The sequence below is a fragment of the Equus caballus genome, chromosome 17 (assembly GCF_041296265.1).
Source record: "Equus caballus isolate H_3958 breed thoroughbred chromosome 17, TB-T2T, whole genome shotgun sequence".
NCBI lineage: Eukaryota > Metazoa > Chordata > Mammalia > Perissodactyla > Equidae > Equus > Equus caballus.
Window position 1 is genome coordinate 39,592,855 of NC_091700.1, and position 19,749 is coordinate 39,612,603.

At 37.9% G+C, this 19,749-nt stretch overlaps 1 protein-coding gene across 16 annotated transcripts in view; it reads left to right on the plus strand.

Moving 5' to 3' along the window:
- Nucleotides 1-16,296, plus strand: part of CKAP2 (cytoskeleton associated protein 2) — a 36,911-nt gene extending 20,615 nt beyond the window's left edge. The window contains exons 1-10 of one of the 16 annotated variants that reach the window (XM_023621532.2): nt 36-414; nt 512-607; nt 943-1,027; nt 4,286-4,361; nt 4,473-5,335; nt 5,786-5,990; nt 7,107-7,277; nt 9,503-9,572; nt 13,941-14,196; nt 14,686-16,296. In XM_023621532.2, coding sequence (XP_023477300.1) covers nt 4,302-4,361; nt 4,473-5,335; nt 5,786-5,990; nt 7,107-7,277; nt 9,503-9,572; nt 13,941-14,196; nt 14,686-14,941 — 1,881 coding nt within the window. In that variant the 5' untranslated portion in view covers nt 36-414; nt 512-607; nt 943-1,027; nt 4,286-4,301 and the 3' untranslated portion in view covers nt 14,942-16,296. Of the gene's footprint in view, nt 1-35; nt 415-511; nt 608-942; nt 1,028-4,282; nt 4,362-4,472; nt 5,336-5,785; nt 5,991-7,106; nt 7,278-9,502; nt 9,573-13,940; nt 14,197-14,685 lie in introns of those variants that run through there. The other 15 variants (XM_070240289.1, XM_070240290.1, XM_070240294.1 and 12 more) reach the window with 15 other exon arrangements.
- Nucleotides 16,297-19,749: the final 3,453 nt, after the last annotated feature.

The window sequence follows — 19,749 nt, forward strand, 5'->3', positions numbered from 1 at the left end:
CGCGAGCCGGCGAGCAGGTTGTTGGCCTGAGGGCGGGGGGCGCGTGGGGGACATGGCTCGGGCTCAGCGGTCAGGGCCATGGGTGCGCAGACCAGCCTCAGCCCTGACCGGTTGTGTGAGCAGCATGAACGCGGCGCTCGGCCTCTCGCAGCCGCACGTTTGGCATTTGTGAAATGGACAGAGCGGTGCCTGGTCCGTGGTGCTGGCGTGCGGGTTGAGCGCCTAGCGTGCGGTCGCTCCTGGCCGGGCGTTGCCCACTGGCCCCGGCGAAGGGCCTGCCCTGGAGGAATCCGTTGATCCAGGCCAGGAGACGTGTGCGGGGCTCAGCCTGGGACCGGCGTTGGGGGCGCGGGGCTCGCGGGGGCGGGGCCGCGTCCGCTCCGAGAGCCGACTGCGCCTGCGCAGAGTGCTCGGGTCTGCTAAATCGGGAGAGGGTTTCTGGAGGGGGTTTCTGGAGGGGTGGGGTTGCCTCGTCTTCAAGCTTAACTTCTTTGCCTTTGACTTTATGGAGATCTAGGGCTGGCTACCTCTTTGGAAATAATATTGTTATTTCTTTACCCTACACGTGGGAAACAGAAGAAGGAAATTCTCACCCAACCCAATTCTGGTAAATTAGAACTTGGAGTCCGGTGCCTCATCTCTACCATTTAGTTTTTTAAAGCTTGGCTTGCAGTTACGGTTGTATATCGAAAATGATGTTCTCCAGATTTTTCACGGTAGAGACTATGATTCTTGTGCAAAGTAGTTGTGAGGACCTTTTATGGTAACAGTCTCGTAAAAATGGGATTATTTCTCAGGCAATACTGAATTGGGAAATTTTCCGTTATGTACAAGATGTGATCTCAAGTAGAACATTTTTCCAGCTAAAGTCTTCATTTAGTCAGTATTTATTTGATGTTATTGTTGTAACTACTGTTGACTTGTAGCTCTTTTGTTGTTTAGAGCAAAGAAGACAAAAACTCAAGGAACAACTCTTAAAAAGAAAATCTTTTTTTGCATCCAAACAGGAAAATCGGATATTATCCAGGTGAGGTCAGATTTTTTCATTTCAGATCTGTAAAATTATATCAGAGCCGTCTAATAAAAATGTAATATGAGCCACATGTGTAACTTAAAATTTTCTGGTAGCCACATTTAGAAAACTTTTTTAACAGATGAAATGAATTTTAATAACATTTTATTTAATCCAGTATATCCTGTGTTACAATTTCAACATGTAATACTTAAAAACTATTACTGAGATATTTTGCATTGGGGGGCTAGTAAGTTTTCAATGTCTGTTGTGTATTTTATACTATCAGAACGTCTCAGCTGAGACTAGCTACATTTCAAGTGCTCAATAGCCTCATGGGCTAGTGGCTGCCTTATTGGATGGCACAGCATTAGGTCATTGTTTCTTGTGTGAATTACTTCACACTCTACGAGGAAATAGTTAATTTTAAAGCTAAGTGTGTGTATATACCAAAATATTGACTTACGGTCTATGCAGTGCTACGGAGGTCAGTCTTTTTATAATTTGGCAAGGTTTTTACTCGCTTGGAGGGGGGGGCTTGTTTTTTGGGATGTAGCCCTCCCAAATGTTTGGAGATACTTGTTTTAGTCTCAACCCTCCATAGGAATATTTTTGTATTATTTTGTTAAAAGTTAAAAAATAGTATGTGGTTGGGGCTGGCCCCGTGGCCGAGTGGTTAAGTTCGCGCGCTCCGCTGCAGACAGCCCAGTGTTTCGTTAGTTCGAATCCTGGGCGCGGACATGGCACTGCTCATCAGACCACGCTGAGGCAGCGTCCCACATGCCACAACTAGAAGAACCCACAACGAAGAATACACAGCTATGTACCAGGGGGCTTTGGGGAGAAAAAGGAAAAAAAAAATCTAAAAAAAAAAAAAAAAATTGTATGTGGTTGTGGCTAAAGAAAAACAATCCACGAAAGTGTATAAAGCAAAAAATGAAAAGTCCCCGCGCTTTCTAGAGGTAAGTGCTAGGAGCATCCTTCCAGGCTTTTTGTCTGCAATCGAAGAGCATGTGTTTTAGAGTGATAAGGACTGGGGCTGGAATCTGTAAGTCTGCCACTACAACTGTGGAACCTCAGGGGAGTTACATGACCTCTCTGAGTCTGTCTACTTATATTAAAATGAGATAGTAATATGTGTTCCTTGGGCGTTAAATGAAATGCTGAATGTCTTGTGCTATGCCTGGTACATAGTGAGGGCCCAACAAGTGGTAGCTATCATATCATGATCTCTGAGTGGCGTTCCATCCAGTGGATGGGTTCTTTAAATACTTTATTCTCCTGGTTTCCCTGATTTCCTCCAAACATCATTGCCATCTGCATGGTCTCATTTTAATTTGCATTTCTTTATGTTAGGTACTTTACTTACTGATGTATTTTGTCTTTCTGAATGCTTCCTACCCTTCGTCATGGTAGAAAGTGGTCAAATTCTACTTTTATTTAAGAGAGAGTGCTGATAGGACTTGGTGATGGATTAGGTATGGCATGTAAAAGAAGGAATGGAGTTAAAGATGATCCTGAATATTCCAGATTAAAGGAGCCTAAAGAGATATGACAACTAAATTCAATTCTGACCCTTACACTCTGCCCTAAAGTGGAAGGGGAAGTGCTGTAAAGGTCAGTTTTCTGAATAGAATATGGACAGTAGACTAAGGTGATGTATCAAGGTAAATTTATGAATTTGATAACTGTACTGTGGTTACGTAAGAGAAAATCCCTGTTTTTGGGAAATAACACTGAAGTATTTAGGGGTAAAAGGCCATCATGTATATAACTTATCTTGAAAGGTTCAGGTAAAAAATTGTATGTACTCCACACACATATGTTCAGAAAGAGTGCAAATGATAACAAATGGGATAAACATTATCAGTAGGCAAATCTGGAGAAAGAGTATATGGATATTCTTCGAACTACTTACAATTTTGTAACTTTTTATAAGTTTGGCATTATTTCCAAATTTTTTTATTTTTAACTTTACAGTAATAAGTTGGTTTATTTTAGAATAAGCATTTTCTTTCACAAATCCCATATTTCTTTGTTTAAGACAAAAAGATGATCCTCGACTTTTGATTTGAATAACTGAGTGCATAGTGATACTGTATATTGAGATGGGGAGGACTGAGAGAGGAGTAGGGGAATCAGGAGTTCTCTTTTGACCATGTTATGTCTGAGTTACCAGTAAGACATCCAAGTGGAGATGCCAAATAGTTATGTGTCTAAAGGTCAGGGGTGAGATTGAGACTGGAGGTATAAACTTGGGAATTGTCAGTGTGTAGATGATATTTTTTTAAAACCTTGGAATGGAATGAGATTACTAGAGAGTAAGCAAAGAAAAATTTAATTCAGATGAGACAGTGACTCTTAACTACATATTTAAATGAGGAATCCAAGTGGGTCATGGGGTTTATAATATTCTTATACACAGTGGGAAGAAAAAATTTTACACTCTTCTCTGGCTTTACCAAGAAACCTCACAAGTACTCTGTTTACTCCTTTCAGAAACAAATGTCAATTTAAATATTACTTGAGCAACAAATTATTAAATAGACAACCAATCAGAGTTGCAGCTGCTCAAAACTAAATGTTTGTATTTTACAATGTCCAATGTGAGTATTTTAAGTCTCCTTTGTTCAGATAACCCTTCTAAGGGCAGTTTTGTGTTTTTTTGTGGGTTTTTTTGGTGTGGAAGATTAGCCCTGAGCTAACATCTGTGCCAATCTTCCTCTATTTTATGTGGGATGCCACCACAACGTGGCCTGATGAGCAGTGCTAGGTCCACACAGGATCGAAAACTGTGAACCCCAGGCCACCAAAGCAGAGCACACAGACTTAACCACTATGCCACTGGGCCAGTCCTGGATTTTGTTTTTTTTGGAAGGGCTATTTTTACATTTTTTTCAGCGTGAGTCTGTTACTAAGTACTTAAAAGTAACCAAAGAAAATGTTGCTTAATAAAGATTTGTGAAGACTTGTTTGAATGACTGGAAAAGAATGATTTGGAATTAGATTATTCAGTGTTTACATATTCTGTGGGGAGAGGGTGTTAAGACTTTTAAGAAAATATCTTTAAATTCCTCAGCCATCTTGTTTACACTATTAAATCAGCCTATGATAAAGAAAAGTTTTGCTTAGGACAAATAAATCTCAGCATAGTTCTTGCCTCAATTTAAAATTACATAGTCAGGTAATTATTAATATCCTTCCATTCCTTCTCCCAAAAAGGAAACCTCCTTGGTACAGGGTTAATTTTTTTTTTTTTTTTTTTTTAAGTAGTAGGGACCAGAAAGTGATGACATCTGAGGACCAGATCCGAGAAGAGACAAAAGCACTGAAACTGAAAACAAAAATGGTAGGACGTGGGCATAGCCCTCATAAAATGTCCCTTTCCCCCATTTCCCTTTCCTAAACTCTGAAAGAAATAAGTCCTGAAATACTGATTTGTCTTCATTAATTCTTTTAGGCTAATAAAGAAAATGTCAGTAGACCTACAGGAAGCAAAAATAATTTGACAATGGGAAAAAATTGTATTCCTTTAAAACCTTCTAATGAATTAACCCATTCAACTTTAGCAACTGATACACATAATTTTGAGGATCATAATCAAACTCTGCAGTTGTTACCAATTAAAGATGATACCCAAAATCAACATATGACATTAAGCCAAGCATTTCACTTCAAAAACAATAGTAAAAAGAAACAAATGACTACGGAAAGACCAAAGCAAGATGCTAACATGCCCAAGAAACATGTGCTTGGATCTTATCGTGGCCAAATTGTTCAGTCTAAGATTAATTCATTTAGAAAACCTCTACAAGTCAAAGGTGAGAGTTCTGCAACAACAAAGGAACTTGCAACTACTGTCTCTAAAGCCACTAAGCCTCAGCCTGTCAACACCAGCAGTGTCCCAGTGGATACTGGCAGAGCCTCATCTGTGATGATGACTACTAAGTTTGTGAGCACTACATCTCGGAACAGACAACTTCTGCGACCTCCTATTAGAAGTCACCATGATAATACCCAAAACACCGTGAGGCAAGGCATCAGCAGAAGCTCTGCCAATGTTACCTTTCGGAAAGGGCCTCATGAGAAAGAATTATTAAAAGTAAATTCAGTTTTATCCAGTGTCAAAACCAGTTCTTCTCAGGATGTAAAAAGAAGTAAGACACTGTCAAGAAGCATGACATCTGAAATTGTAGTCAGGCCTGCTTCCAATACCAAGATGATAGAAAAGTCAAAAACCACTGACCAGCGCAGACATACTATAGCAAAAGCAGCTATTGATAGTAGATTGGCTCAGCCCAAAGAAACTGCAGAAGAGAGAAAGTAAGTAGATGTAATTTTATTTACTTAATTTTCAGTAGAGTACCATTTGTGGATTTGGCTTATAATTTTGTTGAATATATTCAGATTTTGTGTGTGGATTCTCTTCTGTCATATGCAAACAAATTTAAGCAAATTTATATTGTGGAACACTGTGACTTAAGTTATTGTGCTTGGGTGTGTTTTTATTAGGTTTTATATAATCTAAGTTAAAATGCTTAATAAAAATGGAAAATATTTTATAATCTCTCTATTTAAGAATGCATTTTGGGGGTCTTTGAGTATATAACTAGCATTGATATATTCAATATTTCTTTTCCTTTAAACTTATGAACTATGTATCTGCCACTACTGTGGAGCTACGTAAAGACCTGAATTTTTAACTTTTTCTCTATTTGACAGAATTCTATAATCAATATCACAGTAATGTTTATATCCTAATTCTAACTGTAGAGCTCGTCTGAATGAGTGGAAAGCTAGCAAAGGAAAAGTGCTGAAAAGACCTCCCAACTCAGTAGTTACCCAGCCTGAGCCCAAAGACCAAAGTGAAAGGCCTGTTGGGTCCTTTTGGACAACCATGGCAGAAGAAGATGAACAACGGTTATTTACTGAAAAAGTAAACAAGACGTTTTCTGAATGCCTAAACCTGATTAATGAGGTAGAGTCTTTATCTTACGTTTGTGGAGTTATTTCTAGTTTGCAAAGTACCTTCGTAAACTTCTCATTAAATTACATTGTCTTTTTCGACCAAGTTATGTATCAGCGGTGTTATGTAGACTTAATGTTAATTGTGAGGTTGTTTCTCTTTAGCCTTTAAGGGACTGCATTTTCACTGAGTTCCTATAAATATATTAAAGGAATAATTAGATTTTTTTTACTTGAGTTATAAATATTGTATTCCTTTAAGATATTAATATATACAGTGGGCTGGGGGTGGAAATTTACTTTGGTACTTCTGTTTCTTACATTCACGTTAATTATTTGCAAACAATTTCATTAAGCCAACATCATTATGGTGTTGAACTTATAGGATTTTACTATTTGGACCAAAATCCTATGGAGTATAATGATCAACTCCAAAATGTTTCCTTTATTTTCTGACTACTCTTTGATCTTGCTTTGGTTACCCACTAGTGTCTAAGATCCATAGCAAGACAGAAAATATGGACTATGATTTCAAACCTTATCCTAGTCTTCATGAGCATCTTTAAATTTTTGTGGTTCTGAGGTCCAGTGAAAATTACAATCAGGGAAACTCTCATTCTATTCTTATTTCTGCTCTGCTAGAGTTTTTTGTTGATACTGTGGGATTTTTCTGCACTACTGTTTAACTGTGTATAGCTCTTATTCACATAAACCCTTATAGATTCATTTTACTCTATATCAAAACCTGACAAAGACAATTTTTAAAAACCCCTGCAAGCTATTCTCACTCATAAATATTTGGTAGATGCAAAAATTCTAAATAAAGTATTAACAAATGGAATTCCACAATATATAAGGATAAATAACAGACCAAGTAGAGTGTTAGTCATTGTTTACTAATATTTATCTCAACTAGTATTTCATTTTTTTTCTGCCTTGTATTCATGATGGATAATGCTTCTTGCTAAGCATTCAGAATAAGTTTGGAGTAATGAGGATATTAGTGAATATTTTTATGAATAATTTTCTATCAACTTTTTCTCTATCATTGATCTTGATTATAGTAAGCTTACTTGTTTGTAGTCTTTAGGCTAAAAGATATCACTCACTTTATTTCTTGCTATTTTAGGGATGCCCAAAAGAAGAAATATTGGTCACCCTGAATGACTTGATTAAAAATATTCCAGATGCCAAAAAACTTGTTAAATATTGGATATGCCTTGCACGTATTGAACCACTCACGAGTCCTATTGAAAATATTATCGCAATCTATGAGGAGGCCATTCTGGCAGGAGCTCAGGTGAGATTAAAACTTACTGATTTCTGTTATTACAGTGTAAATGATTCTGTATACTTGATAAAATTGTAGTTATATATGTAGTCATAATGAAGGTTTAAAGGCCACAGGGACTGCATATTATAAAAGCTGTTTCTCAACCTCCTAAAACTTGCTCATGTCCCAGGAATAATCAAATCTTAGAAAATAGATAAACTGAAATATACATTTAATGAAACCTGTTGTGAGAAATATTTTAGCAAAACTTCGTTTTGCACATTTTCTAGTTGAGAAATCTACTGGGAAACTGAATTTTTTGTTTTTTGAGGAAGATTAGCCCTGAGCTAACTACTGCCAATCCTCCTCTTTTTGCTGAGGAAGACTGGCCCTGAGCTAACATCCATGCCCATCTTCCTCTACTTTGTATGTGGGACGCCTACCACAGCATGGCTTTTGCCAAGCGGTGCCATGTCCGCACCCGGGATCCGAACGAGCGAACCCTGGGCTGCTGAGAAGCGGAGTGTGTGAACTTAACCGCTGTGCCACCGGGCTGGCCCTGGGAAACGGAATTTTTTTTTTTTTTTAAAGATTTTATTTTTTCGTTTTTCTCCCCAAAGCCCCTCCAGTACATAGTTGTATATTCTTGGTTGTGGGTCCTTCTAGTTGTGGCATGTGGGACGCTGCCTCAGCGTGGTTTGATGAGCAGTGCCATGTCCGCGCCCAGGATTCTAACCAACGAAACACTGGGCCGCCTGCAGCAGAGCGTGCGAACTTAACCACTGAGCCATGGGGCCAGCCCCTGGAAAACTGAATTTTTAATGTTAAAATGTATTTATTGAATATAAAGCAAACGAAGTTGAATTAACTTTCAAATGTTAGCAAGCTCTGACTGCTTTGTGAGACAACTCTCTTTGACTTTAGGAGTGGATCTTAATGTACTCACATTTAAATGCCCTATGTTTGGTCCTGCCTACATAAAGAAAATAGCAATAAACCAGTTTCTCTGACATTCTTACCACCGTAGTGGCTTAATACCATACCTTGCACCTCTTCCTAGTCTGTTACTACAAAAAGTCCTGGCTTTAAATTAATTGTATCTTGAGGTTTTTTTGGTTTGGTTGATTTTTATGGGCAAATATTGCTAAAATGTATTTCCCTTTGACCAGGTTTCTCAAAAACATATTCTTGGAGGTTCTTTACAAAGTGAGTTTTAAAAAATTCTTCCTTTTTAGCCTTTCCTTAAGAAATATCTGTTTACTTTATTCTCAGCAAAGCCAAAAAATACTATTTGGCTTTTCACCTGAATCAAAAATCAAATATTCTGCAGATATTTTCTCAAAGGCTATTATGTGTAAAACACTGTGCTGGAGGCTAATTGTACTTGACAGAACCACACCTGGAAGGTAGTTTTAGGTCCCTACTGCGTTGAACTTAAGAGGCGTTACTTAAGGTGGCTTCTGGCCGCGTAGCCAGGATATATAACTGGAGCCACGGGTTCACACAGAAAGCAGTAGTGCAAAGAGAAAGATGTGACACTAGAGCAAAAATTGGGAAACAGGCATCAAAATTAGCCAAGAAAATGGAAGACATTAGTTCAGGACTAAGTTCTAGAACTAAGACTATGAGCCAGAGCTTCCCTTTTGTATAATATCTTGACTGTGTTGCATTAGCAGGCATGGTAGTTTAAAGGAATGTGGTAAGTGCTTCTGATATGTGGCATGTGATGGACACAGTGAACTGGTGAGCTTTTGAGTGAATGAAATATGTTAAGCCAATCAAGCTTGAGCTGTTCAGAAATGGATTTATTAGCATGTGAAACCAAAGTATAACCATGGACTTGAATGTAGGAGAAAGGGAGTAAACTTAATATAAATTTATGGTAAACTTAATATGATTGGCTCTTGAATAGATATTAATAATGTTAATTTGCTACTTGTTCATTAATTTTGTTTATATCAAGCAAGCAGTAATAGTTACCAAAGACTTAAGAAATATAATGGAGAAAAATTTTAAACTGAGAAATTCTGTCCCTTAAGTTCAATTTTATTCTGTAAATTGGAAACGATAGCCATTTTTTCAATTTGGGTGGCAAAATAAGTGTTCTGAGAAACATGGTCTAAGAACCATTGCCTTGTATTAAAATATGAAATTTAATCACTGGCTTTAATATTTTCAACTTGGACAACGTAGTTAATGTCTGAGAATATAAAACTTACATGGGTCTGCTTTCTTCATTTAAAAAAATTAAGCCCATAGAAGAAATGCGACATGCAATTGCAGATATTCTAACAATGAAGAGTCAAGAAAACTTTAAATTTGGTAAGTTAGTTTGTTTCCTTCAAGTGAATTGTGATTTTATTAAATTTCTTTGCTGAATTATTTTTTGACTTTTAAAATATATAGGTTGTTTCTTTCCATATTCTTCTATTGATGTACCTCCGAGATTCAGTAGCTTTGTGTAGTATAAAGAATTTTTAATTAGGAGGTCTGGTTCAAAACCCAAATTTGTCTTGGAGTATCTGTGAAAGTTACCTCTCTAGGCCTTAATTTCCTGTCTTAAAAATGAAGCAGTTTGACTAGATAATCTCTAAAGACTTTCTACCTGTTAAATTCTATCATTTGTTCTATGCTCTAGAGAAGCTTATTCGGGAATTCTCTTTGCTAGGGATAGTAGGTACAGAAGAGATTAGAGATTCATTAGCTATCGGGTATATAAAATGTAAACATTTTCTAGATTCGGATGTAAGTTGTGCCAATTTCTGTGACCTTTTGCAAGAAATTTAACCCCTTCCTCATCTGTAAAATGGGATAATGTTAATTAATATCTTCCTCAAGACTGTTGGGACCATTGAATGAAATAATGTATATTAGTGTCACATACTCTGGCACATATTTCATTAACTTTAGCCATTATTAGTATTAATTAGATTAGAGGAGAGGAGAAATCACTACTTATAAGTGTAAGCTAATTGTTTCCTTGTTTAGAGTTATTTCCAATTTTTTACTGTAACTCTTTATATCACCCAATCACAAGTATTTGAGTACCTATTATACACCATCTTTGCTTGTATCTGCTTATTTTCTTTTGATTAATTCTAACAAGAGTCAAACTGTGTGAACTTTTTAAGGCTGATGAAATATGCTGCCAAACTGCCTTCCAGAGTAGTTGCAAGTATCCTTATTTTACTTAAGTACACAAAATGAATTTAAAATGTAGAGATCTAGGTCAAGGGCTAAAACATTAAATAAAATCAAAGATCACACTAAAATTCTAAGTGTGTTAAGTTTGGTTACACGTTACAAACAAAAACTGTTCACTGGGGCTAATATACTAATGACTTATCTATGTGCAAGGGGGTCATGGTTCTGTTGGCAGTATGTTTAGTTCAACAGAATGTTTCAGGTTATGGTTGCTATTAATATGCCCCAGGGGAACATAGAGAAGATCTATTTGATCTAATCTTACTAGTTGTATTTAATGAAGGAGCTTGAGAAGGAATGGTCAGGGAGACAGGAGGAAGAACCAGGAAAGACTAGTATGCTACAAACAAAAAGGAGGAGGAAAGGTTAAGAATAACCCAAGCCAGGAAAATGGGTGAAGGGGATCTAAAGGTACACACTTCCATTATAAAAGAAATAAGGCATGGGGACGTGAAGTATGGCATAGTGACTATAGTTAGTAATACTGTATTGCATATTTGAAAGTTGCTAAGAGAGTAAACCTTAGAAGTCGTCATCACAAGAAAAAAAATTTTTTTTCATACCTATGTATGGGGACATATGTTAACTAGACTTATTGTGGTGATCATCTCTCAATATATACAAATATCAAAAGATTATGTTGTACACCCGAAACTAACGTTATGTGTCAGTTATACCTCAATTTTAAAAATATTTTTTAAAAAAGAACCCCAATCCTGCGTCTTTAGCACAGCAAAGTGGAAATAAGAATTCATAAAAAGAGCCTTCTTCCTCATAATTCTGACTGGCTCTAGAGAGATATATCTAGAGATAATGTGGAAAGAGAAAATCAGTACAGTTGTATGCCGAATAATGATGTTTCAGTCAACAACGGACCACATATATGATGGTGGTCCCACATAGCCTAGTTGTGTAGTGGGCTGTACCATCTGAGTTTGTGTAAGAACACTCTATGATGATTGCACAACAATGAAATCGCCTAATATTGTATTTCTCAGAGCATATCCCCGTCATGAAGTGATGCATGACTGTATTTAAATGATTGTTATTCTATCTTATTTTTCCTTAATAGAATGATACTAGTTAGTGGAATCTTTTCTAGCAGGTAGAATAATTTGTCTTTAGATGGAAAAAGAGGGGCCAGACCAGTGGCACAGCAGTTGAGTTCGCACATTCTGCTTCGGCAGCCCGGGGCTCCCCAGTTCAGATCCTAGGTGCGGACGTGGCACTGCTTGGCAAGCCATGCTGTGGTAGGCATACCACATATAAAGTAGAGGAAAATGGGCACTGATGTTAGCTCAGGGCCAGTCTTCCTCAGCAAAAAGAGGAGGATTGGCAGCAGTTAGCTCAGGGCTAATCTTCCTCAAAAAAAAAAAAAAATGCTATTCATAAACTCTTGGCTTTCTAAAATATATGTTTATAAGTTCTAGATATGAAATCAATTTTATAAATTAAAATTGTTAACAGGAAGAAAACATCATTGGGAAATATAAGACAAATAATAAGAGACAAGCACCACTTGGGTGTCTCAGATACCTCAATCCCACATGTCCAAACTTGAGCACGTCATTTATCCCTGAACCTTATCCTTTTGGTTCTCTATCTCAATGGCTGACACTGTTCTGTTCTTCACGCCAGAAATCTTGGGGTCTGTTTCACTTCCTCTTTTTCTGACCTCCCCACCCATGTTCCCCAGCCAGTCAAACTCAGTTTAACTTCCAAAGCATCTCTTAAAATCCACCTGCTTCTCCCCATCCTTACTCTCATTACTATAGTCAGTACCACCCACAGCTCTTACCTGAACTACAGCAATAGCCTCCTAACTTAGTTTCCTGCTTCTCTATGCCTGCTCCAGTCCATCCTCAACACTGCAACCAAAATGCCCTGTCACTCATCTGCTTAAATTCCTGACCCCAGCCTCTTGTCACTCTCCCTCTCCTCCACATCCCTGAATTTCTTTCTTTACTTTTATTTCTTAGAAGGGGCCATACGATCTGTCTTGCCCGTGGGTCTTTCCAAGCCAGTCTTCCACTTTTAACCTAATTCCTACTTATACTTTAGACGTCAATTCTGATGTCACTTCCTTGGGGTGGCCTTCCCTGCCATCCGCCTTGCCTCCTCACCCAGCTAGATGAGATGCACTGTTTTGTGCTCCCTGTTTTTTCTCTCTGCAATACTTGATGCACTTGATTGCTTGGTGTCTTAAATTACAAGCTCGGTGGACAAGGACTGTCAGCTCTTCCTCACCATTGTATCCCCAGTACTAATGCAATGCCTGGCATATATTAGGCACTTAAGTATTTGTTGAATTAATGAATCTGTATTTCCTCTCTCCCCACTTCAACTTCCCCTCACTAAAAAGTCTCATTCACTTTATCGTGTAACTGAAACATCATTAAGTAAAGATCTAATAATTTCCTAATAAAGCTAGAGGTCTTTTCAGCTCAGTGGATTTACTAGGATCTCTCACAAGTATTTCACATCTAACATGTTTTATTTTGAACTGTTAGTCTTCCCTCATCACTTTCCCATACCACCATCTCTTCCTCCCAAAAAAGAAAATGAAAAAATAGCCTCCTCTGTCATTAAAGCCTCCTCAGCAAGACATTTTAGAAGGGATGCCCCTAATACACCTGCACACTCATTCAGACATATGCATGCATCATTCGTTTGGTAAGGCCCAACTCGGAAATACCTCTTAAATATCGGGCCCTTCCTTCTCACCGCCTGCCTCTGCCACTTTGCTTAGACTGTTACACAGCTTTGTCTTCTTACCATCACAGATCATTACTTTTTATTCCCTGCCATGCTAAAACTTCCTTTATAATAAGCAAACCTAATTGTATCTCTGTCTCGCCAGTGAATTTTCTTTTTTTTTTTTACCAAACTTCTTGCATATAGGGTTCATTATGGTTCATCCCCTTCCTACCTGTGTGAGCTCATCACCTCTCCACATTCCCACTTTACTCCTTACCCTATATTCTAAACACACGGGCCTTTTAATGTTGTCTTAATAGATCATGTTGTTTTAAGCTTCACACCAAGATTGCCTTCCTTGGTCTTGTCAAGTACTCATTTTTCAAGACCCAGCCTAACTGTGAAGCCTTCCCTAGCCGTCTCCCTGTGCCATAAGCACAGTTAGTTAGTCCTTTTTGTGGGTTCCCATATCCTTTGTTCTTACCTCAATAATAGCATTTTTCTCATTTTAGAATTAATTATTTTCAGGAATGTCTTCTCAGTGGAATATGAACTTCTTAAAGGACAGGGAGGATTTCATTCTTATATTTGTATCTATAATCCCTGAGACATAGGAGGTAGTAAATGTTTGTTGAATAGTTGTCAGCAATTGCTGAGGAAAAGTAGTGGTTAGGAAGTGGCAGTTTGGTTCTTTTATTTTGAAAATCTGGCCACATCTGAATAACTTGAATGTCTAATTTTGTCCTTTAAATTTGACCAAAAGCTTAATCTGTCAATGTATTCCTGTAGGAGAACATATTGAGGAGGCTTGCGCAACCAAGGACCAAACCCAGGAAGTCAACGTTGAAGATATAGATGTTAGCCTAGAGTCAGGGAGACTGGAAATGGAAAATAAACATCATAGAAGTGTGGTATTTCAAGATTGTGAAAAAGAGCAAGGTGACAAGACAAAAGATGCAACCAATGATGTTAAAACCCCCAGTACAGAAACAAGGGCGGGTTGCTTGATTAAATACAACGTGTCTACTACACCATACTTGCAAAGGTAAACTTTTAAAGTATACTGTGTTGTGATTTGTTTTTATGCTTAGGGATAATAAACATAATATTGTAAAATCTTTAAGATAGCTTCCAATTAGAACTAACATTTGTTAATAGAAAGGTTTCAAACAAATTGAATGTCATGGGGACATTTCACCTTTTAAAACCTGTATTTGCTTTGGTTTTCCCTAAATATTGCCATTTTGGGGGAAAATTTTTTTATGTCAGTAATTTTACTTTAATCTCTGATTGTGTATTAATGATAACAGTAGCTTTGAGAATTGAGCAATTAGCCAATTCTACAGATATTCAAAAATTGTGTACAAGTTGTGACAACAAATAGAAAAAAGAGTAAGTTCCTGACTTCAAGGAGCTTGCAATCTAAGACAAGCAATCATGTGGTTGTAACCTACAAGTTATAGTTTGAGAAATAGCATAAAAGTACAAAGTAAAGATGTTAACATGTTTTTTAACTCTGGAAATAATTTTTTAGTGTAAAAAAGAAGATACAGTTTGATGAAACAAATTCTACATTTAAAGAGCTGAAGTTTCTAACACCAGTTAGACGTTCTCGCCGTCTTCAAGAGAAGACTTCTAAATTGCCAGATATGTTAAAGGACCATTATCCGTGTGTGTCTTCGTTGGAACAGTTAACAGAGTTGGGAAGTGAAACTGATGCTTTTGTATGCCGCCCTAACGCAGCACTGTGCCGGATGTACTCAGAGTCCGAAATAACAGAAGAGAAATAAAGCTACAAGAAGGAATGAGGTGGTGGTTATACCTGCGGTATTTTGTTTGTTGTGGCTTTGTATGTCTCTTAGGTGAGGAGCTGGTCAAGTATCTTAAGTATTCGTGGCAGTGAGCTCTTTACTAACATTCACATTATAGCAGGTGTTGCCTTCTAGGCATCAGAAAGCTTTCTTGACTGCCTTGTCAGTCTCAACAAACTGAGTTCTTCTCTAAGACAGGTAAATTTTGTCAACTAGTTTACTATGTTTCTTAAATATAAACAGGTTTCATCATAATATTAGCTTATTCACTTTACTTTTAGTAGTTCTAAATGACAGAAAAATTATAACTCATTAAATATAAGTACACTAATGCCACATCATCAGAAAATGAGGAATTCTAAATAAAATTTATATTTTTGCATGGCCTTGTTTTTAAGATTTATGATATACATCCCTGCCTGTAGACGGAATACTGACTTTTTTGCCTTTCCTTGATTCTGGCTCAGTATGCAAGTCAACAATTGTAATGTGTAGTGACTTCCTTCAAATATTAATATGTAGAAAATTTTGCTTGCTTTTTCGCCTAATTCTTGTTACCCGGACTGCTGTGGTCTGTTGTCCCTTGGGCTGCCTGTGGTTCTTAGGTGACACTCTCACTTTCCGTCAATGCTAGTGAGCCTGCATCTGTGGTCTCTTGGCCTCTTTCTTTTTGGTAGTAGCTGAGGTCACCAAGAAGGATAGTTAACTAAATACCCCACTTCTAAGAAAAGATACTTTGTGGTAAGAAAGAAAAGATGCCAAACTTAGTGGATATTCGAGACTTTAAATTTGAGTTCCTTTCTTTAGTTCCTTTTGTAACTTGACTAATCTAAAATGTTAAAATTTTAACTTCTGTTGCTTCATTTGATATAGTTTATAGACTATTAGAATGGAGTTAGAATATATAATATTTAATAAATATCATTCTAGTTTAAGTAGTATTTCTAAAATAACCAACACTTAAACTTGCTTCCTTATAATATAAAAACTTCACTGTTAAATCATGTCTCCTGAAACATGATAGTTACATGCAGTAGACAGTTCTCGCTACACATGAATACCACCAATAAAATTGTATGAGTCTCTGAACTTAAATGGCATACATCCTTTACCAACTTTGCAGTTTCATTGGTCATTGTAAAGGATTAGATAGTTTTAAAACTGTGTAATATGAATATGATTGAAAATCACATACCTGGTTTCTTTTATATTCATTCATTCCATGTGTATAATAGCACCTTTGTTCTATTTATTTTCTTCTCATCTTCTAGAGAGTAGGTTTTTTCTTTTTAAATTGTGTACTTAATATGTATACAATAAAAATATCTGCATTACTATGTTTCAGTGACATTTATTTCAACAAATATAAATGGAATTTAACCACAATAGATAAATTTGAACCTTGCCTTTGAAATACATTATAGTGCAATTTGACTTGATGTTTTCAACACTTAAGTGTGTGCTTAATAGTGTATTTCCTTTTGAAAAATTATCAATCTACTTATCTAAAAATTGACCTTAATTTTTACCTTAATTCTTTGCTTTTTTCCACACTTTTGTATGAATAGTGCACAATATGCTGTTTTTGAAATAAACTTCAAGCTGGCTTATACTCTTAGCTTTATAATAGCCATACCATGTGGTTCATTTGGCCATATGGCATAGCTTGAAATACCTCAGTGAAACAGAACTTGAGATTAACTGTTCCATGTTTGGAGAAGTTTCATCGAGTTTTTTTCTTTTCCTCCTCCCTCAGCTGAGAGAAAATCTGACTCTTAATAGTCCAAGTTCTAACATTTACAGGCCTAGGTCAAACTCCTCTTCAGATGCTTAAGAACAGTTACCATGTGTCTGACCTAGGTTTGTTGCACACTAAGTATCTCCAAGGATGTGATAGATGGTGCATGAGCTTTAAGGTCCAACAGACACATGCAAAATCTCAGCTCCTCCCTTCCCTTAAAAGTTAGGTGACCATGGAGAAGTTACTTAGTTGAGCCTCGTCTTTTTGAAGGATAAAGTGGAAATAATCCCCTCTAGTCATTTTGTACCATGTTATCTGCCTGTCCCCCTGGTGATTGGCCAGAATGGGCACCTGACCCAAGCTGGACTATCCGAGTCCTTGCCATAGGTATTTGGAATCAGGACTGAGAGTTAATCTTTTCTATGTAGGTAGAGCTGAAATATGTAAAGAAGAGGCACTGGGTGACCAAATGCAGGTTGGGGAGCCAAGGTCACCAGTCAAGAGAACAGTAAAGTAACTACGCGGGGAAAAGCAGAGAGAGACCTCTGCCTGGGGTTTTCTATAGCCTATCAGTTGTGTATCCAAATATATTCTTGTTAAATCCAAATACAGATAAAGCAAAATTCCTCCACTCCAATCCCACCAGCCTTTTCAAATGTAATATTAGTATAGTAACCTTCCAAGTTCTTTTCTATATATTTATAACATGTATATAACATATACACACACGTGTGTACGTGTATTTTGTTTTGCTTTGTTGGATATTAATGGCACCATACTTCATGTTTCGTTCTGCAGCTCGCTTTTTTTCCAATTTACTAAGTCATAAGTAACTTTTTATTGACATAGATTAGTGTAACATTAATTTAGACTACATGGGAGGGGCCAGCCCTGTGGCTGAGTGGTTCAGTTTGTGCGCTCTCTTTTGCCCGGGATTTCCCAGTTCACATCCTGAGTGTGGACCTAGTGCCACTCATCAAGCCATGGTGTGGCAGCATCCCACATAAAATAGAGGAAGATTGGCACAGATGTTAGCTCAGGGCTAATCTTCCTCACAAAAAAACAAAAACTTAACTACTCAGAATTTTATTGCATACAACTAATACAAAAATCTTGATTTAAAAAAATAAACTTTTGGGGCCAGCCCAGTGGCATAGTGGCTAAGTTCAGTGCACTCTGCTTCAGTGGCCTGCAGTTCACAGGTTGGGTCCTGGGCGTGGACCTATGCCACTCATCAAGCCAGGCTGTGGCCGCATCCCACATACAAAGTAGAAGAAGCTTGGCACAGATGTTAGCTCAGGGACAATCTTTCTCAAGCAAAAAGATGAAGATTGGCAACAGGTGTTGGCTCAGGGCCACTCTTCCTCGCCAAAAAAATAAAAAAACTTTCATGACTTGTCCCAAGGCCTATACTCTATAGATTACTTAATTTTCTATTTTATAGAGAAAATTGAGGCTCTCAAGATTCCCTCTCCTTCTCTAATATTATCTACATCCATACACATCCTTATTTCCTCCTCTGGTCTCAGAAGCAAATCTGTCCATCATCTAGTCCAAGGCTAATCCTCTTACTGGGCACTAAAATCCATTCCTCCAGTTTCAACTAGACCTTCCTGGTCCCTTCTGCCTCCAGTGCTTTCAGCCTCTCTTTCCTTCCATTGGTTTATTATCCTTCATCATATACTATTTCTATAATTTCCCCATTACTAAAACACTCCCATCGTCTTGTGCTTTCCCCCACCCCTACTTATCACCCCCTCTCCTTCCCTTCGTGGCTAAGATTCTTGAAAGAATCCTACACTCCTTGATTCTTCTGACCATCCCACCTCAATGACTGCAATCTGGTTCCTCTCATCACGTCATTGAAACTACTCTCTTCAAGATTACTCATGACCTCCTGCTCCTAAATCCAGTGAGCCCTCGTCAGACTTTGTTACTCAGTCAGCTTTTGATGCTGTTTACCACTGCAACATCTCTAACATTACTGCAGTGTGGTGGATAACAGTCAGACTCTGGAGCCATACTGCCTGGGTTCTAATTCTAGTTCTACCACTTAGTAGCTGTGGGACCTGAGGCCAATAACTTAACCTCTCTGTGCCTGAGAGATAATAATTGTACCCACCTTTAGTTATTTTGAAGATTAAATTAGTTGATAGCTAACACTTATCTAGTCCCATTCTAAGCACTGTACACGTATTAACTCACTTAAAACAGTGTCTAGCCCCAGTAACTTGTGTATGTTATCTATAATAATACCATTTTACTATTTCCAATCATTACCCAGTTCAGAAGCTGCCCTGGCTGGAATCCACAGCTTGGCAAAAGCTGTAGAGAAAAGGGGCCAGATCCGTCCTCACTATCCCCATCCTCACCAGTCTATGCTTGCTTGCCGATTGTTAATGGTTGAATTGTGTCACCCCCAAAAAGACTTGTTGGAGTGTCAACCCCAGTACCTCAGCATGTGGCCCTATTTAGAAAGAGGGCCATTGTGGGTATGATTAATTAAGATGAGGCCACACTAGTTTGAGACTGGCCCCTAATCCAATATGACTGGGAACATGAGGTGAAGAGGCACAGGGAAAAGATGGCATTCTACAAGCCAGAGAGAGGCCTGGGACAGGTCCCTCCCTCCGTCTTCAGAAAGAACCAGTCCCGCTGACACCTTTATTTTGGACTTCTGGCCTCCAGAACTATGAGACAATAAATTCCTGTTGTTTAAGGCACCCAGTGTGTGGTGCTTTGTTACGGCCGCCCTAGCCAGCTAATACCGTGATGAGACAAGGGAAGGAGTCGCCTTCATGACTGTCCCTATGTGCCAGGAACGAAAAGAGTTGGGCCTTTTTATCACCTTCTCCTGATGCTGTCACGAATATAAGGAGATTGAGGTCTGAGCCTGGTGCTCAATCTGCGGGAGAACTTCCTGGAAACTTAAGCTGTAGCAACATTCTGGGTACAGGCATGTGTAGTAGTTTTGTTTTTGTTTTTTTAAATTGAAACCAGTATTTTTTACTGCGAACAAAGAAAGCAAGCAGTGCAGATGTTGCAA